The sequence below is a fragment of the Mytilus trossulus genome, chromosome 5, assembly GCF_036588685.1.
Source record: "Mytilus trossulus isolate FHL-02 chromosome 5, PNRI_Mtr1.1.1.hap1, whole genome shotgun sequence".
In the NCBI taxonomy this organism is placed as follows: domain Eukaryota; kingdom Metazoa; phylum Mollusca; class Bivalvia; order Mytilida; family Mytilidae; genus Mytilus; species Mytilus trossulus.
This window is the reverse complement of record NC_086377.1, coordinates 59,332,078-59,352,453: the sequence shown is the minus strand read 5'-3', so window position 1 is coordinate 59,352,453 and position 20,376 is coordinate 59,332,078. Positions and strand designations below refer to the sequence as shown.

At 30.7% G+C, this 20,376-nt stretch overlaps 2 protein-coding genes and 1 long non-coding RNA gene across 3 annotated transcripts in view; 2 read left to right on the top strand and 1 right to left on the bottom strand.

Moving 5' to 3' along the window:
- The window catches only part of LOC134718130 (uncharacterized), a 28,798-nt gene extending 18,462 nt beyond the window's left edge, over positions 1-10,336 (top strand). Inside the window, exons 6-8 of the mRNA XM_063580622.1 lie at positions 8,754-8,824; positions 9,863-9,934; positions 10,314-10,336. Coding sequence (XP_063436692.1) covers positions 8,754-8,824; positions 9,863-9,934; positions 10,314-10,336 — 166 coding nt within the window. The remainder of the gene's footprint in view (positions 1-8,753; positions 8,825-9,862; positions 9,935-10,313) is intronic.
- Positions 2,755-5,034, bottom strand: LOC134719761 (uncharacterized). Its single transcript, XR_010107692.1, has 3 exons — positions 4,900-5,034; positions 3,424-3,483; positions 2,755-2,894 (listed from the first exon to the last, which is right to left on the bottom strand). It is a non-coding gene; the product is annotated as an uncharacterized LOC134719761 (long non-coding RNA).
- A 6,632-nt stretch (positions 10,337-16,968) lies between the features above and the next one.
- LOC134719760 (uncharacterized) lies at positions 16,969-20,258 on the top strand. Its single transcript, XM_063582721.1, has 3 exons — positions 16,969-17,047; positions 18,016-18,234; positions 19,985-20,258. Exons 1-3 carry the CDS (start codon positions 16,981-16,983, stop codon positions 20,200-20,202), a joined length of 504 nt encoding a protein of 167 aa, XP_063438791.1. The 5' UTR covers positions 16,969-16,980; the 3' UTR covers positions 20,203-20,258.
- The last annotated feature ends 118 nt before the right edge of the window (positions 20,259-20,376 follow it).

Sequence of the window (20,376 nt, the reverse complement as noted above, 5' to 3'; positions counted from 1 at the left end):
TATGATTTTTGAAAAATGCACAAAACATGAGGTGAATTTTGATTTCAGGCAGAAGTTTATTCATGCTGTTTGGGTCAGATCACAATGTAGCTAAATATTTCACACAGAAAGCTAAAAAAAACATTACTTATTGTTCTAATATGACGTGCTTCTTTCGCTTTGTAAACAACACTGTGATAAAATTCTCGATATATCTATACTTAGCGCAGACTCCGTGGTGTACATAATAATGGCTGTTACAATATACTTCCCACGTAAATCCACATGTATTGAAACCTATTTGCAAAACCCTTTGTCGATTTAATTGTTTTAAAAACTGCAATTCAGAAAAGACAAAATCACTTTTATTCTTATTCGGATGCATAATAAAAAGAAGTCATGCATAAGAGCTCGGAGAAACCAACAAAATAAAAATAAAATAAAATTCCGCGAAAGTCTATTAATGTTTTTGGCGCATTTAAGTCATTTCAAAACATGACGTCATACAAATGAAAACTCTAGAGTTGAACGTTTTCTGTTACGTTAACTATTGACATGTCGTTTACTATTGTATTAAAATTGATTATCAAGGTAGGTTATGTTTGATTTTCTATTCTATTGCATTATTCGCATATGTACTGATTTCAGCAAGTCAACATGGCGGCTCATTGGTTACGAAATGTCAACTTTGGATTTGACGGTAGCTCACGGGAAAAACATATAAATCAACATGACAATTGTTGGTTTTGAGAATGAAACATATTTTTTTTCAGCGGTTGTTCACGAAATTATCCGTGCAAGCTACGGATCTATTAAAATGATGAGCTTTGTCTAACAGGGAGTAAAAAAGAACAGCCATACACACAGATTTACCCACCCTCGCTTCAGTTTTTTTAATGATCGTATTTGTCCTATTAGAATCGAAATAATTCAATGAAGCCATAGATTATTGGAAATTTACACATGGCCTGGGCCGTGATATTCGTTGATTTCATCCCTCGCTAACGCTCAGGATAAAATTCGAATATCACGGCCCAGGCCATGTGTAAATTTCCAATAATCTATGGCTTCCATGAATTATTTCTTAATTAGATCTGCAACTTCAAAACAATGTCAGTACCTATATTTTAGCATCGCACAAGCTTGTGTTTTTCCCTGACTGTTTAAGACGTCTGTACACTAGATTCATTGGATGTTGGAGGTGTACTGTAAGTGTACTGACTGATATTTTAGTCTTTCAAACATATTTTGTACTTATTGTTATTGGCTGTAATCTAGCTCTTAGCAAGTGAGTATTCTCAGATCTTAAATACCGATTGACAATAGTTATATCAAGGATTTGTATAGTTAACTATACAAATCCTAGGTTATATTTATAGATTTTAAACTGTACACACTGTACCAGTGACCAGAATTTGACCTTAGACTTTCAGTACCAAACAAATCTCTATTTTGTTGGTGATGATTAGGCAGATTTTTTGGTATTCAAAAGACATGCTTTATATTTCAGAAATGACATGATATTTGGAAAATCAATTTTTCGACTTAAGATTTATATGACCATATCATTATTTGTTTGGTTTTATTGTTCCTAAAATTTGAAAGTGTTATTGATCAAATCGAGTGAAATATTCTGACTAAAATAAAGATATTTCAGTTTTCTTGCTTTGACATTAGCGGTCTGATAATTGTATGGTATTCAAAATAATTGTGACATATTTGTGTTGTTGAGTTGCTGTCTTCCTAGTGTATACTTCAGTTGTTAGGATTATCTCTTTTTCTTTTCTACATACCTTCTTCATGTTCTTGATACCTTGTAAAACTGATGAGTTATCAGTATTAAGGTTGTTGGGAATATCATTGTTAAAAAGGGAGCCACATTTTTTTTGTATTAAACCAAATACATGTACCACTAATCTATTCAAACCATTGCCTTTCGCAATTGGTTTTGTTGTTTCATAATAGATGTGCTTGTGTGTTTGTTTTCTGTTTCATTGACTTATACAACCCACATCTCCTTTCTTTCATATAGACTTTTTTTTATTAGTTGTTAGTGGCTTTGAACTAGCTGTCAGATAACTGCAAGTACTCTCAGATCTGTTCATTGTGTCTTTTTGTGTCTGGATGTATAAGTACTCGGCCACGTCTACTTGTATTTATGTCTATCTGATGAGTTAAGCCTTTTTCAACTGATTTTGATAGTTCATTCTTATGTTGTACTGTTATACCACTGTCCCAGGATAGGGGAGGGTTGGGATCACGCTTACATATTTAACCCAGCCACCTTATTTATGTATGTGCTTGTCGCAAGTCAGGAGCCTGTAATGCAGGGTTGTTTGTTTGTTTGTGTGTTACATATTTGTTTTTTGTTCATTTTTTTTACATAAATAAGGTCGTTAGTTTTCTCGTTTGAATTGTTTTACATTGTCTTATCAGGGCCTTTTATAGCCGACTATGCGGTATGGCTTTGCTCATTGTTGAAGGCCCTACGGTGACCTATACTATGTTAATGTTTGTTTCATTTTGGTCTTTTGTGGATAGTTGTCTCATTTGCAATCATACCACATCTCCTTTGGTCAGTTATTTGGGGAGGTAAGGAACAGAAAAGTACATTAGCTATAGTTAACAGCTGGTATTGTAATTGACTTTTCTAAAAACCCATTGCAGTATTCAAAAGTCATGTACAAAAGATTATTCAAAACAAGAGGAAATGAAAATATGTCTTCTTTAAAGATTTATTATTCATTTATAAAGTTAATATTCTGATATATTTTCTATATATAGCTTTGTTCAATCCATCCCTCAATGTTCTGTGTACTGTAAAATGAACATCATTTGTAGATAAAGACAAGCAAGAACTTTCTCCAACAAATCACTTCTTCCTCTCACATGAACCACCATTGTGTGTGTGAAACCTGAAATAAAAGACAGAATTTCCTATTATAAAAGAATAAAGTCAGTGCATAATGTATTTATGTAACTCCCCTTTAAGATATATGAAAGTAATCATGAATGGGAAAACAAATATAGCTTGATCAAATGTAAAGGGTAGTAGATCAGAAACCTTGGTTAGCAAAGATGTTACCTAATGAAAACTGAAGAAATTTATTAACTGCTCTCAATCTCATTCATACATGTTTATACATACAATCTTCAAATTTAGAGAGAAAGTTGAGAAAATCAAGTGATGCTTGAAATCCAAGGGTGGATGTACAATATTTTACATTACAAAATTCCTAACATGCTTTTTTAAAGTTCATTGCAAACATGAACAATGTATAAACCAGTTTTTTTTTTAAATATCAAGATAAATGTATATGTTTTAATGAAACAATTTCACTGAATACATTCATGACATTGTAGGTACATGTACATAAGAATTGCTGAAAAATTGACCATCAGTTTTATAATCCATTTATTATTTATTTAAAAAATATCACTTACCTTATTCGGTACTAGTTTTCTTGGTAGACTGTGGGTAACACTGGTTAGAAATACATGTACCTAAAAAATAAGACATAAAATGTGGAACATAATTTACATGTACATCATGATCAGTACATGTATAACATAGAAAATACAAGTTTTCATTTTGTTAAACAATGTTAAAAGATCAGGATGATCTTCAATCAGTAAATACAATAATTTGTAATTATAAAATTTATTACATAACAATTAATAGAATTTATAACATACATGAGATATGGGGAGGTGGTTTTTAGTATTTAGTCATTAAAAAATTGTCATTTGAGTGGTCATGGTACAAATGTATATACAATTAATAAAATTTCAATCAAACAGTTGTAAATCTCTCGCAACAAAGAAAGGTAATTTAAATTATCCAGATTTTTTTTCTTTTCCACAACTCTTAAAAATAGCATCAATTTTGTTGCTATGTTAGATGGGTAGCAGTTTATTTTTTTAATTGAATGACAGGTTCTGAATTTCATATCCATGTATATATATAACTGATGTACATTATTAGATATTATCAGACTTGTAACACTGTTACAGAATGAACACCTCACTTTATTTAAATATTTTTTCAAAAGGGGTAGAAGGTACCTTTGTAGCTATTTTATTTGTTGGTTTACATTTATTTAAAAAGGAAAAGTTGGATGAGGGCCCATTGAGGGGCATTTGATACAATACATGTCATGCATGTTGTTGTCAGAAGGGGTAACCCAAATATGCAAAACTTCAAGAAATGATTTAAAACTTTGACTCTTTGATATGATTATAGATCATGTAGATGTTATGTACATTTACAAATTTATTGTACATGTATGTAACTGGTAACTGATATATTTTTCTTAAATATATTATTTGATCAATTGTATGTTATCCATGCTGTAGAAAAACATGTACATGTAGTTCATTACATGTACATTCTATACCTAGTTATTTCTTTTGAATAAATGCAAGTAACTGTTTAATACATTTTATTGTATTATATTATGGCATGTATGGTCTGAAATATAGTTTGGAGATGAGTGAGGTTTTGGCAATTATAAGATTATTAGGCTATACCCCATTTACAAAGTCAGGCTAAATCATTGTAAATCATATACATGTACATGAACATTTTAGTCACATTTTGCCAATTTACCTTTTTTTGTGTGTGATCATGGTGCTGGTCAACTTCCACAAAGTTTTAAGAGGTACATGTAGTTAGTAGTACTTGTTTTGAGATGAAACATAGAAAATGGAGGGGTTGGGTAATGATTTACAGTGTATAAAACATTTGAATGTTTTAGTTCACTGTAGGTAACAATAAGTTACATTGTACATCATTATTATTAGACATTTTACTGCACTCTAATATCATTCATGTCATTTGAATTCATTATCTCAATATAAATCTATCCTCCATACAAAAGAATATTTAAATTAAATTAAGTTAGTATGACTATTACTTACTATTACTCCATGGTCTAGGGATCTTTCTGTTTTGGTCATGCCTGCATACTCCTGTTATTGCTCTCCCTTTTCACAGTGGATAGAGGGTGCATACACCATGAACACTGTTTTCTCTTTTTTATTACAATAAACAGGACACTGTGACACACAGTCAAAAGACAGTCAAGTGAAAAGCCACACATACAAAAATGTACTTAGAAGTTATCAAGTTATGTCACGCTTCATTGCTTGCTCATGCAGTCATGGACATTGACAATGATATTGTCTATGTAATCTTGGTACTTCTACACAATGTATGAGTTGCAGTCTTATTGTCTGACTAGCTGATCTTCGTTGGGATGTCTTTGATCATGATACAGTCCTGATAAATTGAAAACTACAACAGGAATTCTCAAGCTTCTTTTAATACTGGCATCGGACTCGGTAGCATGGTATACACATCAACAAGGCAACTGACACTGGAAAAGTTGTGAAAGGACTCGCCTTTGTCTAAAAATGTTCTAAAATATTTCCACATCATGCACAGTATCTTCTTAAAGTAGATATGGACTCCCGTAACAGTAAAAACGGAATAAAACTGTGTTATATCTAATGAAACACAGCAGATGCAAAATCTTTGCAAACAGGAAATGAGTTATTGTAAACATTGCAGTTCAGGGGTGAATTAAGAAAATATAGTCTTTATACTATTTATTCCTTTTAATTAAATAGGAACCACTCTGTATTTTCATAAAAAGATAGAAAATGGTACAGCTATGTTTAATTCAATTAAAATAACGACGTTAGATGTTTTTAAGTCACATGGCAACTGTTGTTATGTAAGAGAAAGTAATGTTTCTTCAAAGGAGTTATCTCCCTTAGACCATTTTGAATAAAAAAGAAATCAAATTTACTCAAAATCAGTACTAGGCTACATATTTTATTTTTTGATATTTTTTAAAGAAAATTATTCTCTTTAGGTTGCATATAAACATTTTCCTTAAAACATCCGGTCTTAGGAGAAAATAGTGAAATTCTTATACTGCAATAAGTGGGGAAAGTTCATATTTGTCCAATATTCAATAAAGCACCAAGAAAAATATACTGTGTTCAATGGTTTCATATTACAAATTTAGCTCTTACTTCACAATATCTTTCAACACAAAAAGTATTGTGGATTTCTGTGATACAGTGTGTATCACTATTTCATCATTTTGCATGATTCTTAGCCAGACTGCTACTTAATATCAAATTAAAAGTGATAAATATAAAAACTAAACCTTACATTACAAATTTCCCCTTTCTGTTCAATGCATTTAGAATTTGTAAACTACAAAACGTAATCGGTTATTGTTCATTCCGTTTTGATGTTTCATACCGACTTAAAATTGGGTTGTATTAGCTTAGACCCTTAAAACATTAATGTGATAGGTATATTAAAGACTGTTTTACAAAAGGATGGAACTTTTTTATTTTCAAAATCGTATTAGAGTGATATCTGTCATGTACGGATTTCGACTTTCACCGGTTAATATCTTCTTTTACACGTGCGTTTTAAACTTCCTTTCAAAACATCGCAAAGTTTCAAAATTGTTTTTTAAGTGAATTAAACTTATTTCAACAATCATGAAGCATTCTATAATCATTTTAAAACAGTTTCTACTTCTGTTTGATGATCGAAAACAGGGTTTCTCAAGAAAATACCGCAAACGATCGCAGAGGATTTGAAATGTTCAACTCAAATCGGCACCTGGTTAAATCGGCATATAGTCAAAAGTCAAATTGTCATCCAATAATATTTGTTATAATATTTTTCTATTCAATCAACTTATAACTTTTACAAAGTACATAGTTAATTAGTTGTTGTGTTTAAAGGTAAACAACGAAGCCCTTTCCCAAGCTGTTACTTAACAATGAAACAATTAGAAAAATAAAATGGAAAACTATGAGTCCCTTTCAATAAATCTAACTTTCATGCCAAATAATAGCTAATTTTAGGTGGTTTTTTTCAGGACAGTTTAAACAACATCAAACCAACATTCCTGTAAAATGCTCAACTGGTTAAAAAATGCATAAAAAATGGATATTCAATACCTTTAATTCCTAAATATATCTCATATATATATAATTAAAAATACATGTTCCAGACCATGTGTATTTGGACTGTACGTCCGGACGGTATACGTATACTCGTACAGTCTGACAATACTCGTATGGTCGGACCGTATGAGTAAACATGTATGGTCCAGTACGAGCTAACCATTTATCACAATCTTTATTTTTTAGTTTTTATAAATTTTTATCATTACAATTACTTTTAGATGGATCAAATGAATAATTGAACATTTGAATTTAAAAATTTGTTTAATTAAATATCTGAATCCTATTTTGGTACTCTCTCCCATGGTGACTCTTACTACCACAATTAATGATAAATTATTTACATTTACATGTTTGCAGTTCATTCATGTTCCTTTGCATTTGCATTATTTTATAAAGTTTCTAATATTCTTAAATTGTAGTTCCACATCCTGTTAACTTCTGATAATGTTAATTTCTATGATCATAAATCAATTAATGGTTTACTGATTGACAAGCTAAATACAAGATATTAACATGTTGAACAGATTTAATAAGCGTGAATTTTTGTATTAGTTAAAAAATTACGTCTTTATTCCAATTACTATTGGAACTTTTACATATTAATTTGAGAGTTTAGTTATGTTGAGCTGTAAATGAACTGTACATGCATTTGTAACTTATAAACTTAAGAAACTTCTTAATGATATTAATCAGATTATTTTGAAAAAGTACGCATACGGTCCAGACCGCACGCGTACGGTCCAAATACTCATACGGTCTGGAACATATACATTTAGTGGAGAAAAATAAATATATACAAAATGTACATGAACCCCCAAAAATGTGAAAGTAAATATTTTCAGACAATCCTTTCCTTAGGTACTTAACTCTTTTTGCTTAATACTAAAAACAAATCTGGCAACCCCTTTCTTATTTTTACTCTTTTTGCTTAAAATACTGTTAAAATATATATTTAACATGGGTGACAAATTGACTATATAGGGTGTCGATTTGACCAGGTGCCAATTTAACCAGGTGCCGGTTTGACTATAATTTTTTTGAATTACCTGAGTTTCATTAGACCTTTGATAACAGTAACAAAAAGATTATTTAAAATTAATTAAAATTTTCTGAGAGAAGGGACTATGTACCTGTGAAAAATATACAAGCCTTTCTACGGTATTTATTTGTACAATTCAGGTAGTCTTGACCTATTCATTTGTCTTAAAAAAACAGTCACTTCACACGCACACATATATACGAATATCAATTATATGCTTACAAGACATGTTGCATTGTTAAATTAATTACGGTATGTGAAAATCAAGACTTGCATAAAAAACATCCCAATATTAGAGACAGTGGCGTAATTTTTCCTCAGAGCTTTCAGCTCTTTGATTCTAGCTTTTGGAAGGATAACACTATTTTTAATCAACATTGAAAGGCTAGATGACAGATACATTGCAGCACGTGTACTTATGGAAATTATGATTGTAATGTCTTAACTAGTAAAGAAGAAAATGAATATGTAACCTAATAAGACAAATAATCAAAGAACCCGGACGTTTATGGTGTACCAGATGTGCGTTTAATGTACATACAATTTCTAATACACGAATTAAAAAAAAAAATCACAAGTATACATTTATACATACACAATTATGACTCTATATATTTTTTGAAATGGCATGAACTAAACTACATTTCGGTATTCACGTTGACTCATTACCATACAGATTATTATTACATACTTAAGCGTTTATAATTAATGTTTGTATTAATTTTGGTTTTAGATTTAACAAAACCGTCGATGAAAAAACAGTACGCTGCACGGAAAATACCCAATTATGTTACAGCAAACCAAGTAAGTTTTCAGACATGGAGAGTTGTCTCATTGGCACTCACACCATATCTTCCTTTATATATATGTTGAGGATGAATGTAAACATGAAGATACTTTGTTTCATATGTAAAACCATTATCTTGACATAATAACTGTTGTCATACATGCCAATGAAATGTCAAAAAGCAGTATAAATCACAATCACAAAAATAACATAAAGTTCATAATCAAATGAATAAATCAAAAGTTCAAACACATCAAACGAATGGGTACAAATAATTCAGTGTTTGTCTTTTATTTGGGTATTTCTTGGTTGTTTTTTTTGTTGTTGTTCTGTACATTAACTGGCCGGTAATTTTCTAGTTGGGATTGTTTTACATAGATCATTTTTTAGCCTTTCATAACTTGATAAGGGTATTGTTTTACTCATTGTTGAAGGTCATACTAAAATCTATATTTCTTATTTTTGTGTCATTCGGTCTCTGAGTATTTTAAATGGTCATCATACCAAATCTTCTTATTTTAATGTTGTTATCAAAACTGAAGTTTTTTACTTGGTTCACAATATTCACAAAAATATGTAATCCACTAACAGAAGATTTAGATCTAATATTAAACACATAGTATGGCACGAATCATATGAACAGACAACGTGATTTCAAATATTTTATATTTTGTATTGAAATCTTGAAAAAAAACTCAGTACAAGGACATGATTGATGCACTATGTTTAAAATGTTTCCACTCTTCTTTTTTGACATTGCAGTTTTATCTATAAAATGCAACTTTCCTCAAAATCCATTCACTGTAACAATTTAATAGAAAGTCGATATATATATGTAAAAAAGAAATCCTTTTTTTGCAAGTTGACGAAACATATATTCACTGGAAACATTATCATTCATAAGAAAAAAAAGGTACATGCTACATCAGACTTATAAAAGTCATCAAAGCTTTAAGGCTTTATACAAATTATTCCTGATGTCGATGTATTGCACTGATCAAAATACATGTACATTTGTCGTAATTATGATGTCAATATTTTTGTACATGTTCTAGCTTTAAGGTCCAAATGGCCGGAAACAGCTACAACTACCATTTTAGTTTGCCTTTGCATCATTCATATCGTTGGTAAGTCCATTATAAAACAACATCAATATATAAATATGAAATTTCTAGAGTATTATTTGTATATTATGTTAAATGAAAGTTGTAATTGTTATCAAGTTTTTTTTTTGGTACCAATTTAATTTCATAAGTTATAAAAGTTACAAAACCCATTTACTACGCATGATCATTTATCTTTCAGAGTTTGAATAAAGTTAAATATACAATAATCGTTTAAATTTAAGGGAATTTTCCATCAGATTTCTTATAAAAAAAAAGGATTAAATACAAACAAACGAATGTATGATACATCAGCTTAATGCCCATAAGGGCAAAAATTTGTACCTCTTCCAAAACACGAATGTATTCTTTGAAATGTATCACATAATTCATTTATTAATAGTAGGTGATACAAATCTACCATGATAACATGGTAATACTTTGTAAAATCAAGATATCAATGGTATTGCATTCAGTTTACCACATTAATAATTCACCCAAAGAATCCCCTTCTCAGTTACCGATATTCCCGTGAAAAAGTACTATAAGTCGCCCAAGTTATTTCAGACAAAATATGCATGTTATATGACAACTATGATATTCAGGATTCAGATGTATATATACCAGCTTTACAAATGCAGTTAAACATTTAGGACTGTTATTCCCCGATGGTATCACCAGCCCAGTGGCCAGTACTTCGATGCTAGCATGGAAATACGGATTTTTTGTGTTATTAAAATTTGCTGTTACAAAATGTTATAAATTATTATAAATTAAGGAATGTATCTTCCTCATGCAAAGCTCTGATTCCTTTCACGGATTTTTTTACCTTTTGGATTATAGCTCTTCATCTTTTATATAAGCTTTGGATTTCAAATATTTTGGCCACGAGAATCGCTGAAGAGACATGTATTGTCGAAATACGCATCTGATGCAGGAATATTCTGTCAAATTTTGGTAAATTACTTATTATTAGCCTTTAAGTCTTATATGAAAAGATATAGGGGTGTCATGGGGCAAACTACTTTAGCTTGTATGGTAGTGAGTAGTCCGAACATATAACACAAATTCTAAAACCTAACTCAAGTACATCCCTAATGCAAAATTTTCTGTCAAATTTTACATTATTTTACATCTAAATAAGAACGGTATAGGGGGAAAAGTGACAATAAATGTCATACAGTGTAAACAATTCGTGCGCATTGTCAGTAAATGTACCAGACAGAGAATATACATCCTGAGCAGAAGAACTAGAGGATATAAGTCCTAACCCTGGAATGTCACAGTATATACCTTGTCTGAGACCTGACTTACACATATATTACCGATTACCCCTGTCTTAATGGGTTTTTTTTCAGTGTAAGTATTTGATAAATATCCCGATACAGCATGTTTATTGTTTCTTAATATTTTGATTCCATTTGAATGCAGCTAATTTTATGTTGACAATTGTTTACCAGTTTAGAAAATGTTTTTTCAAAAAGATTTTAGATTTCATTTTTATACGACCGCAAAATTTGAAAAAAATTTCGTCGTATATTGCTATCACGTTGGCGTCGTCGTCGTCGTCGTCCGAATACTTTTAGTTTTCGCACTCTAACTTTAGTAAAAGTGAATAGAAATCTATGAAATGTTAACACAAGGTTTATGACCACAAAAGGAAGATTGGGACTGATTTTGGAAGTTTTGATCCCAACATTTTAGGAATTAGGGGCCAAAAAGGGCCCAACTAAGCATTTTCTTGGTTTTCTCACTATAACTTTAGTTTAAATTAATAGAAATCTATGAAATTTTGACATATGGTTTATGAGCACAAAAAGGAAGGTTGGGATTGATTTTGGAAGTTTTGGTCCCAACATTTTAGGAATTAGGGGCCAAAAAGGGCCCAACTAAGCATTTTCTTGGTTTTCTCACTATAACTTTAGTTTAAATTAATAGAAATCTATGAAATTTTGACATATGGTATATGAGCACAAAAAGAAAGGTTGGGATTGATTTTGGGAGTTTTGGTTTTAACAGTTTAGGAACTACGGGCCAAAAAAGGGCCCAAATAAGCATTATTCTTGGTTTTCGCACCAAAATTTTAGTTTAAGTAAATAGAAATCTATGAAATTTAAACACAAGGTTTATGACCATAAAAGGAAGGTTGGTATTGATTTTGGGAGTTTTTGTCCAAACAGTTTAGGAATAAGGGGCCCAAAGAGTCCAAAATTAAACTGTGTTTGATTTCATCAAAAATTGAATAATTGGGGTTCTTTGATATGCTGAATCTAAAAATGTACTAAGATTTTTTATTATTGGCCCAGTTTTCAAGTTGGTCCAAATCGGGGTCCAAAATTAAACTTTGTTTGATTTCATCAAAAATTTAATAAATGGGGTTCTTTGATATGCCAAATCTAACTGTGTATGTAGATTCTTCATTTTTGGTCCCGTTTTCAAATTGGTCTACATTTAAGTCCAAAGGGTCCAAAATTAAACTTAGTTTGATTTTAACAAAATTTGAATTCTTGGGGTTCTTTGATATGCTGAATCCAAACATGTACTTAGATTTTTGATTATGGGCCCAGTTTTCAAGTTGGTCCAAATCAGGATCTAAAATTATTATATTAAGTATTGTGCAATAGCAAGAAATTTTCAATGCAATAGCAAGAAATCTTCAATTGCACAGTATTGTGCAATAGCAAGTATTTTAAATTGCACAGTATTAGGCAATAGCAAGAAATATCTAATTGCACAATATTGTGCAATAGCAAGAAATTTTGATTGGAGTTATCTTTCTTTGTCCAGAATAATAGTTGAATCAACTTAAATCAATGTTTTATACAATATACAATGTATATTTACTTTTACTACCAACTGATAAATTAAAACAATCTTTACCATTCAGTGATAACAAGCACTTTTTTTACATTTTGATATTTTATGATGTATTTAAATTAGTGATTATTGTTGCAAACTCCATTAGAAATTTGAATTGAGATCGGTTTTGAAATAAAGGATAGGGAGATGTGAAAAAAAATTGGGAAGGGGGAGGGAGGGTTAAATTTTTCTCATTTGAAATTTCATAAATATAAAGAAAATCTTTCAAACATTTTTTTTAAAGGATTAATATTTAACAGCATTGTGAATTGCTGAAAGGCAAAACAAAAATTTTAAGTTCATTAGACCACATTCATTCTGTGTCAGAAACCTATGCTGTGTCAACTATTTAATCACAATCCAAATTTAGAGCTGAATCCAGCTTGAATGTTGTGTCCATACTTGTCCCAACCATTCAGGGTTCAACCTCTGCGGTCGTATAAAGCTGCGCCCTGCGGAGCATCTGGTTTATATTTGAATGTGTGTGTGGCTTTGTTTTTGACAACACAAACATTGAAAAACCCAACCAGATATGTTCTGCATAAATGTAGGATTTTGTGATTTGTTGTGAAAATATTTTTATCTTGCACATTTGCATGTAATAATCTATAATAAAACATTAACACATTAAATTTAAGTATTTGGAGCGTAAATTCCATGGTTTTATATTAAAATTGTATTACTGACGAATACACTTTACTTTTCTCCATATGTGTGCCTCTGTCATTCTTTTGTGTTTTGTATACTTTTTGACTACGTCACATGGTAACAGGTGTTATGATGAAGTTTCTGAGGTTCCAATTGGGGATAAACACGACGCATATACCCCATGCAGTAGATACTGACATCTCTTTGTTTTTACTCAATCACACATATCGACACATTTGTAATCCGTATCATACACGTATATGTTTCCGATCTTTAACAGAGGTAAAATCATAGGTTACATTCGATCAGTATAAAATATAACCAGATAAGTTTTGGCAGTGCCATAATGTATTTGCAAAGTTACTTAGAAAGACATATATATGTGTATCATTTTCTTTTAAAGTTAATTTATAATATCAAACAATTTTATTCCACACATAATGATTAAAAAAAATTGATACATGATCAAAACAGCGATCAAGTGAAATTTTAAAACCTCTAATGATTGCTGTATGTACCGAAAATCGCAGTTCTTGTTACGATTTTGGTGCATCAAATTATGAACATTTGAAAAACATATCTAATTACACTGTTGATTGATCATTTTTAAGAAACGAAATCATTGAATCTATTAGAAATGGTTTAAGTGATGAATATTTACGAAATTCTTATCTGAATAACAGTAAAATGAAGATTGGTACAAATCTCAAATGTCACTTCTATTATGCAGGCAAACTAAACTAGTTAGGATATATAAACACCTAAAGATAAGAACATCGAAACATAATCTTCCGTAGACCAGCGTATGTGGTAATAATAAGATGGTCCTGCATTTGCAGAAAATATTTGCTATCATTTTTGTCCATAAATGTAGGAATTATTTATATTATGCCTACTTTTCTATTTTTAGCCATCTTTCATAATCTATATGTATATGTGTATGCCATATACATTACATATGTGTTGGTTGAAAATAAATTGAAAAAGATGAAATTCTGAACACCATTAAAATAATTCACAGAAAACACAAGAAAATGTTGTTTAATGCTCCGTAAGAAGTCATTTATTTGTTCGGTTGTGATGATATTTCTGCTGTTTCTGATTTAGGAAAAATCTGTTAATATTGATGAAATAAGAAGTACGTACATTTTGTCATTCTTAGCATTTTTCCCTGAAGATTTTCTATCCCCAGAAATTACTGTGCGGCATTTTACTCAATAAGTGCTATTTATAGCCATGGAAGCCTCTATGGCGTTTTAGGTCAAGTTGGGCAAATATGTCTTAATTTGTTGCCTAACAATTAATATCAACAATTTTAATGTTTTAAACAGTCAACTGTATATTTTTTTAAATATCAATGACCATAATTTGAATTTAACTATTTCTGTTGCAGCAGGATATTTCTTTGCTGTTTTATTTCCCGAGTGGACAATAAAAAAACTACATCCATTGACAAGGTACATCCAAAGGAAACGAAAAGGTAGCTCCTTATTGGAAAAAGACAAAAAAGGTTTGATATTTTTTTTTAATTTACATTTATATATTTTAAGATTATCGAAAACATTTGAAACGGAGAGGGTGTTTATCGGCTTCAAGGACCCTATGATAAATACATACAAATGCCTTCTGTTAGAGAATCACAGGATGGAATGCAATATTCAACCCAAATTTGACCTCAATCATTATTTAAATATCTGTTATGATTTTTATCTACTTGTTATATGATTTTAAAACCCCATGTAGATTCAAGTGAGCGACACAGGCTCTTGATAGCCTCTAGTTTAGTTATAATGTGGTTGATTTTATCATTAACAATAACACTTATGTCCTTAATTTTAAGCAAAAGTTTTCTTTCTCATTCGAGTACCATGATCTGAAAGATTATTACAATAAAATATCGAACAAAAATACACATTAAAATGAAAACAACAATATTATTTCAATCATATGTTTTTTTATTAGTCATATTATTTTAATTTAACACCTCTTTGTCATTCTTGTCACTTTTGTTTGAAAGAAAAAGAAGAAGATATGGTCTGAGATATAATAATTATAACAACATGACACGGATGTAAGCAACCGTCCATGGGTAAAGCGACTACCATATAAAACTGATTGCGACATCACAAAATAGCAAACTGTCAAGATTCAATTGCAAAGAGCTTGACTACTCAGATCAACACTATGTACAACGATACTCACCAAAAAATGGACAACAAATAATGCGTGTCTAGGATTACTCGCAGTTTATATAACTATAGCAAAGCCTTTATCAACTTACATCATGACAAAATACATAATTTTTCCTAGAACAAAATATCTTCCATCCGACATATTGTGTTAAGACATATTAACCACAATAAGAAAGGTATTGCCTTAAAAAATGTCACAAAAATTGTTTCTATATGATGTTAGACAAAAAGTGTTCATGTCCGTGCAGTTATTAATTTTGGTTAATGTCGTAAAAGAGGGGCCACATATACCACAGGGACAGTCAAACTCGAAAATAAACTGACAACGTCGTGGCTCACAAAGAAAAAGACTTATATACACAAAATAGTACACAAGTCACAACATAGAATACATAAGACTTAGCAACACGAAACTCACCAAAAACTGGGGATGATCCCAGGTTTTCCGGATAGATAAGCAGATCCTGCTCCACATGTGACATCGGTCGTGTTTTTCCAATTCAGTAGGTCAAAATCGAAAAATGAAGGGGATTGTAGTAACGAAAAAAGAAACATATCAAATATCATCTGTGAAACGTTTATTACATAGTTTATAAAATGCATGACTCTGATTAAGTTGTACTTTGATCTATTGAGTTAGTTTGACTTTGACTTTTTTAATAGTTTATATGTAAAAAGGTATCGATTGTGTCAGTTCAAAGCATTGGCATATCTTATGTCTCCTGATTTAACAGTCCTAATTAATTGACATTGGATATTCGTATCAACATTTGATTCAAATATGCTTCAAAAGGTAACTAAATATTTTTGACATATACATATACACATTCATGGATCTTTACCCATGTCTTGTCATTACACAAGTTCTTGTTTTTCTCTGACTGTTTATGACGTCTTTTGAACTAGCTGTCAGCTACTGAGAGGACTCTCGGATCTGTAAGCAGATCTGTCTTTTTGGTGATATACAAATACCCGTCCACATCCATCTGTGTTTTTTTATAAGATGTATTTTTATTTGTTTAGCCTTTCTCGACTAAAGTTCAGAGGTTTTTTTTATTCTGTACTGCTATACCACTGCCTTATGTTTGGAGGGGGAATCCCGCTATCATTTTCAACCCCGTCCCATTCTATATGTATGTGCCTGTCATTTTGTCATTTCTGAGTCTTTTACAGCTGACTATGCGGTATTGGCTTTGCTCATTTTTTTAATGTCGTACGATTATCTATAGTTGTTAATTTCTATGTCATTTAGTCTCTCTAGGAGAGTTTTCTAATTGACGATCATATCACATCTTCTTTTTCATATATCCAATATTTTCATTAATGTACAAATATTTTGCTGCAGATGTAGATGACGTTTCCGGGGAAACAATGGAAACCGTTGGCAAAAGAAGTCATTTAACTTGTGAATGTACCACCTTAGTTGACACAGAACAAAGTAATTATATTCATAATTAGATTATTATAGATGACACGTTGTCTTTTATTCTTATTTTATCCAAACGTGTAAATTTGTTCTTTTATTAAAGAAAAAATCTACTAATATCTGGTTTATGTTATTGTGCTTACCTCTAGTTTAGAAGATTGTGTGTTCTATCTGTGATTTGGTGAAAAATAAATATTTGAACATTCATATTTGATGCTAATCTGCATTTGTCAGTAAAAGAAAAACTGGTACGCTCTGAGTTAGATTGATGAATTCGGGTAAAGTGTCATGTCTTATAACTCTGCTAAGCGTGTCGTTATAGTACACCACAGGCTTCTATAACAAATCGCATTTTATAACACGATGTAACAATTTAACAATGACTTATTTTAAATGAAAACTTTGTTTTTTCTTCCTCATTATACTTTATCATGTTCATTGTACATGGCCCGTATTTTATTTATTTATTTAAGAATGAATAAAATTAAAGTTTCGATAGCTTACAATAAGTTATTTTTATAGAGTATGGTAAAGAACAAACTTAATTTTTGTTTTAATCTAAAGAGATGCATAGTGTCCAAGAATGATTTGCATATACAGTTTCTTTTAGAACTCCAAGTAGAAAAAAATGTATCGGTGTTATCGTGAAAGCGTTTTCGTCTTGAGTGACGGAGGTCGTGAATCTAAACACAGGCCTTATAAAACCAAGTAGTCGAAATTGGTAGTTGCTTGGTTTCCAGTTATAAGCATGGTTCGGAATCAGAATAATGTGTCCAGATAGGGTGACATGTTTTCCTGCGGGCAATTACCAAGTTAATTCCTCCGTAAATATACAACTCAGTGTGTCGGTCTAGAACAAAGCAATGTTAATATTCTTGTCGTATTATCATGTTCTCGTCAATAATCGTCCAAATTAATTTGTTTTATGAAATAAAATCTTTAAAACATGATTAATATCTGAGAAAACCGTTATATTCCAGTTAGACTGACGATGGATGAAGTAAACTATCTACGACTGATTCATATTTTGTTTAGAGTGGCATGTCCAGTTGTCCGAATGAGATTTAACCATGAAATCCATCCTGACCAGCTACGAAGAACGCTTGACAAGAATAAGCTAGAAATTAACAAAAATTACAGAATGAAAAGAACAATTTTCGATGACTATCAGTGGCACCTTTTATTTGGACATTCCAAAGGTAAAAAAGATACTAATCCATTTCCTAATAGATAAATGATGTGTTATGAGTGTCAATGAGACAATTCCCCATCCAAGTAACAATTTATAAAAGTAAATTATTATAGGTCAAGGCACGGCCTTAAATACGGAGCCTTGGCTCACACCGAACAGCAAGCTATAAAAGAACCGGTGTAAAACCATTCAGACTGAAAAAACAACGGTATAATCTATATTTAATTGAGAAGCGAAAAACGATAAACACATATGAACTTCATTAACAGACGACAACTACTGTACATCTAAGTCAATAAAGACAATAAAACTAGATGCAAAAATTTTAAAAAAATAAAAAATCCGAAAAAGTTATTAATCGTATACTTTGCTAAAAGGAACATCGATAATTACGTCACAATGTCATATATTGTAGTGATACAATTTAGCAATAAGGAGATGTGGAATGATTTGCTTATACATGTTATAGGACAAATATTAAAATTTGTCCGTCTGGTTGCCTTTCTCCACTTACAATCACATCCATAAGTCTGATTTAAGTGAATGTGAGCAATACTAGGCAACTGGATGACAATAAACAACGAGGAAGGCCCCAACATGAAAAAAATCGATCATTCAATGGAAAAAAATAACAGACTTTTTTTATAACAAAAGAAATATATACAAAATACATTAATTAACGACAAACACTATTAAACAGGCTCCTGACCAGGGACAGGCACACACATTGATGTAATATGGTGAGGTGTATGTAACCTGGAAAGTCGTGGAAATGTGTATAATAATAATATTAAGTGTGGTTTTAATTTACGTATAACAAAAGAAATTTGTATACCAATAAAAGCTATTGTGAAAGAACTGATAACATTGTTGATTTTGATTTTTTTTCATAATAACTTTATTTAAAGGATCGATAAGAATGCATTATAAATAATTAAAGTAAGTTCTGTGGAGCTGGAATAACACATTTCATCTCTAATTTGTAAAAAAAAATTAAAGAATGAGCAACTTTTTGTTTTGTTTTTGTTGAATATGATCAATTTGAATATGTTTCTAGATATGGATAGAATCAATAGCCCTTTTCACAAAAAAAGTTAAGTGTTAAATAATATTACAATAAAAATATTCAGTTGAATTGTTCAGGAATATTTTCGGCTTACAATGAATTTTACATTTAAGATTTTTTGTTAAAAGACCTTCACAATTTATTTTCAACAACCATATCTTTATATCTAGATAATTTTAGAGGGTATACAAATAAGGAATTGTGAGACGACAACAAGAGAAGGACGACAGGAATAATAATATTTGCCTATTTAGACGTAGTTTCTAATTTTGCAATAATGTATAACCTATTAATGTATATAATTTAGAACATATAGGTACATGTATAAGTAGATCATTCGTCATGTGTTGTCTTTGCTTTTATTGAGGTTATCAATAAACTACAATTCATAAAAGTTAAGAAATATGTCTACGCTCTTAAACGAACATAAATGTTCCTCTGACCCTCATACATATTTCTGTAGTTACATACATGATAGTTGGAGATACTTAAACAATATAATACCATTTCTTGAATTTGGTTACAATCATCTCATAGTTAGAACCTTATGATGTAAACTAGAAAATTGAAATGTGTTTATCAATGGATAAATAATGAACATCATTTAATTTAAGACGAAGTATTTAATCAAGGCTATAATTTTATTATTTTGTATTTTTTCATTTGACCATTTCTCTTCTTGGGAAAACAGTAACATCCGAAGATTTTGGAATAAGACTCATGACATACCTCTTACATATAATTGCAAACATCGATGTAAGCGATTTGTATCCAGTTCATACCGATACAAGTATCGGCGCCATGCTTTCCAGAATAAAATTCATACGGAACGATGTAACTCAATCTCTTGAAGGATATTTAACCAAAGATCAGTTCAGTAAATATTGGGATGATATTGGACAGGTATGATTTAATGATCCAACTACTAGAGTAATCTATTGAGATTTCAAGACTTTCAAAATGACGTCCGTATGTAACAGAAATTGGCGATCAAATTATATAAAGTTGAGAAGGGAAATTGGGAATATGTCAAGAAGAAAACAGACGACCAAAGGGCAGCACAAACCTGCAAATGGGTCTTCA

Bases quoted from the DNA above. Each gene is read 5' to 3' on its own strand.
- LOC134719760 (XM_063582721.1), top strand. From the start codon at position 16,981: ATGGAAACCGTTGGCAAAAGAAGTCATTTAACTTGTGAATGTACCACC. The intron at 17,048-18,015 runs GTAATTATATTC...GTTATATTCCAG, and splicing joins CTTAGTTGACACAGAACAAA to TTAGACTGACGATGGATGAA. The intron at 18,235-19,984 runs GTAAAAAAGATA...TTGGGAAAACAG, and splicing joins TTTATTTGGACATTCCAAAG to TAACATCCGAAGATTTTGGA.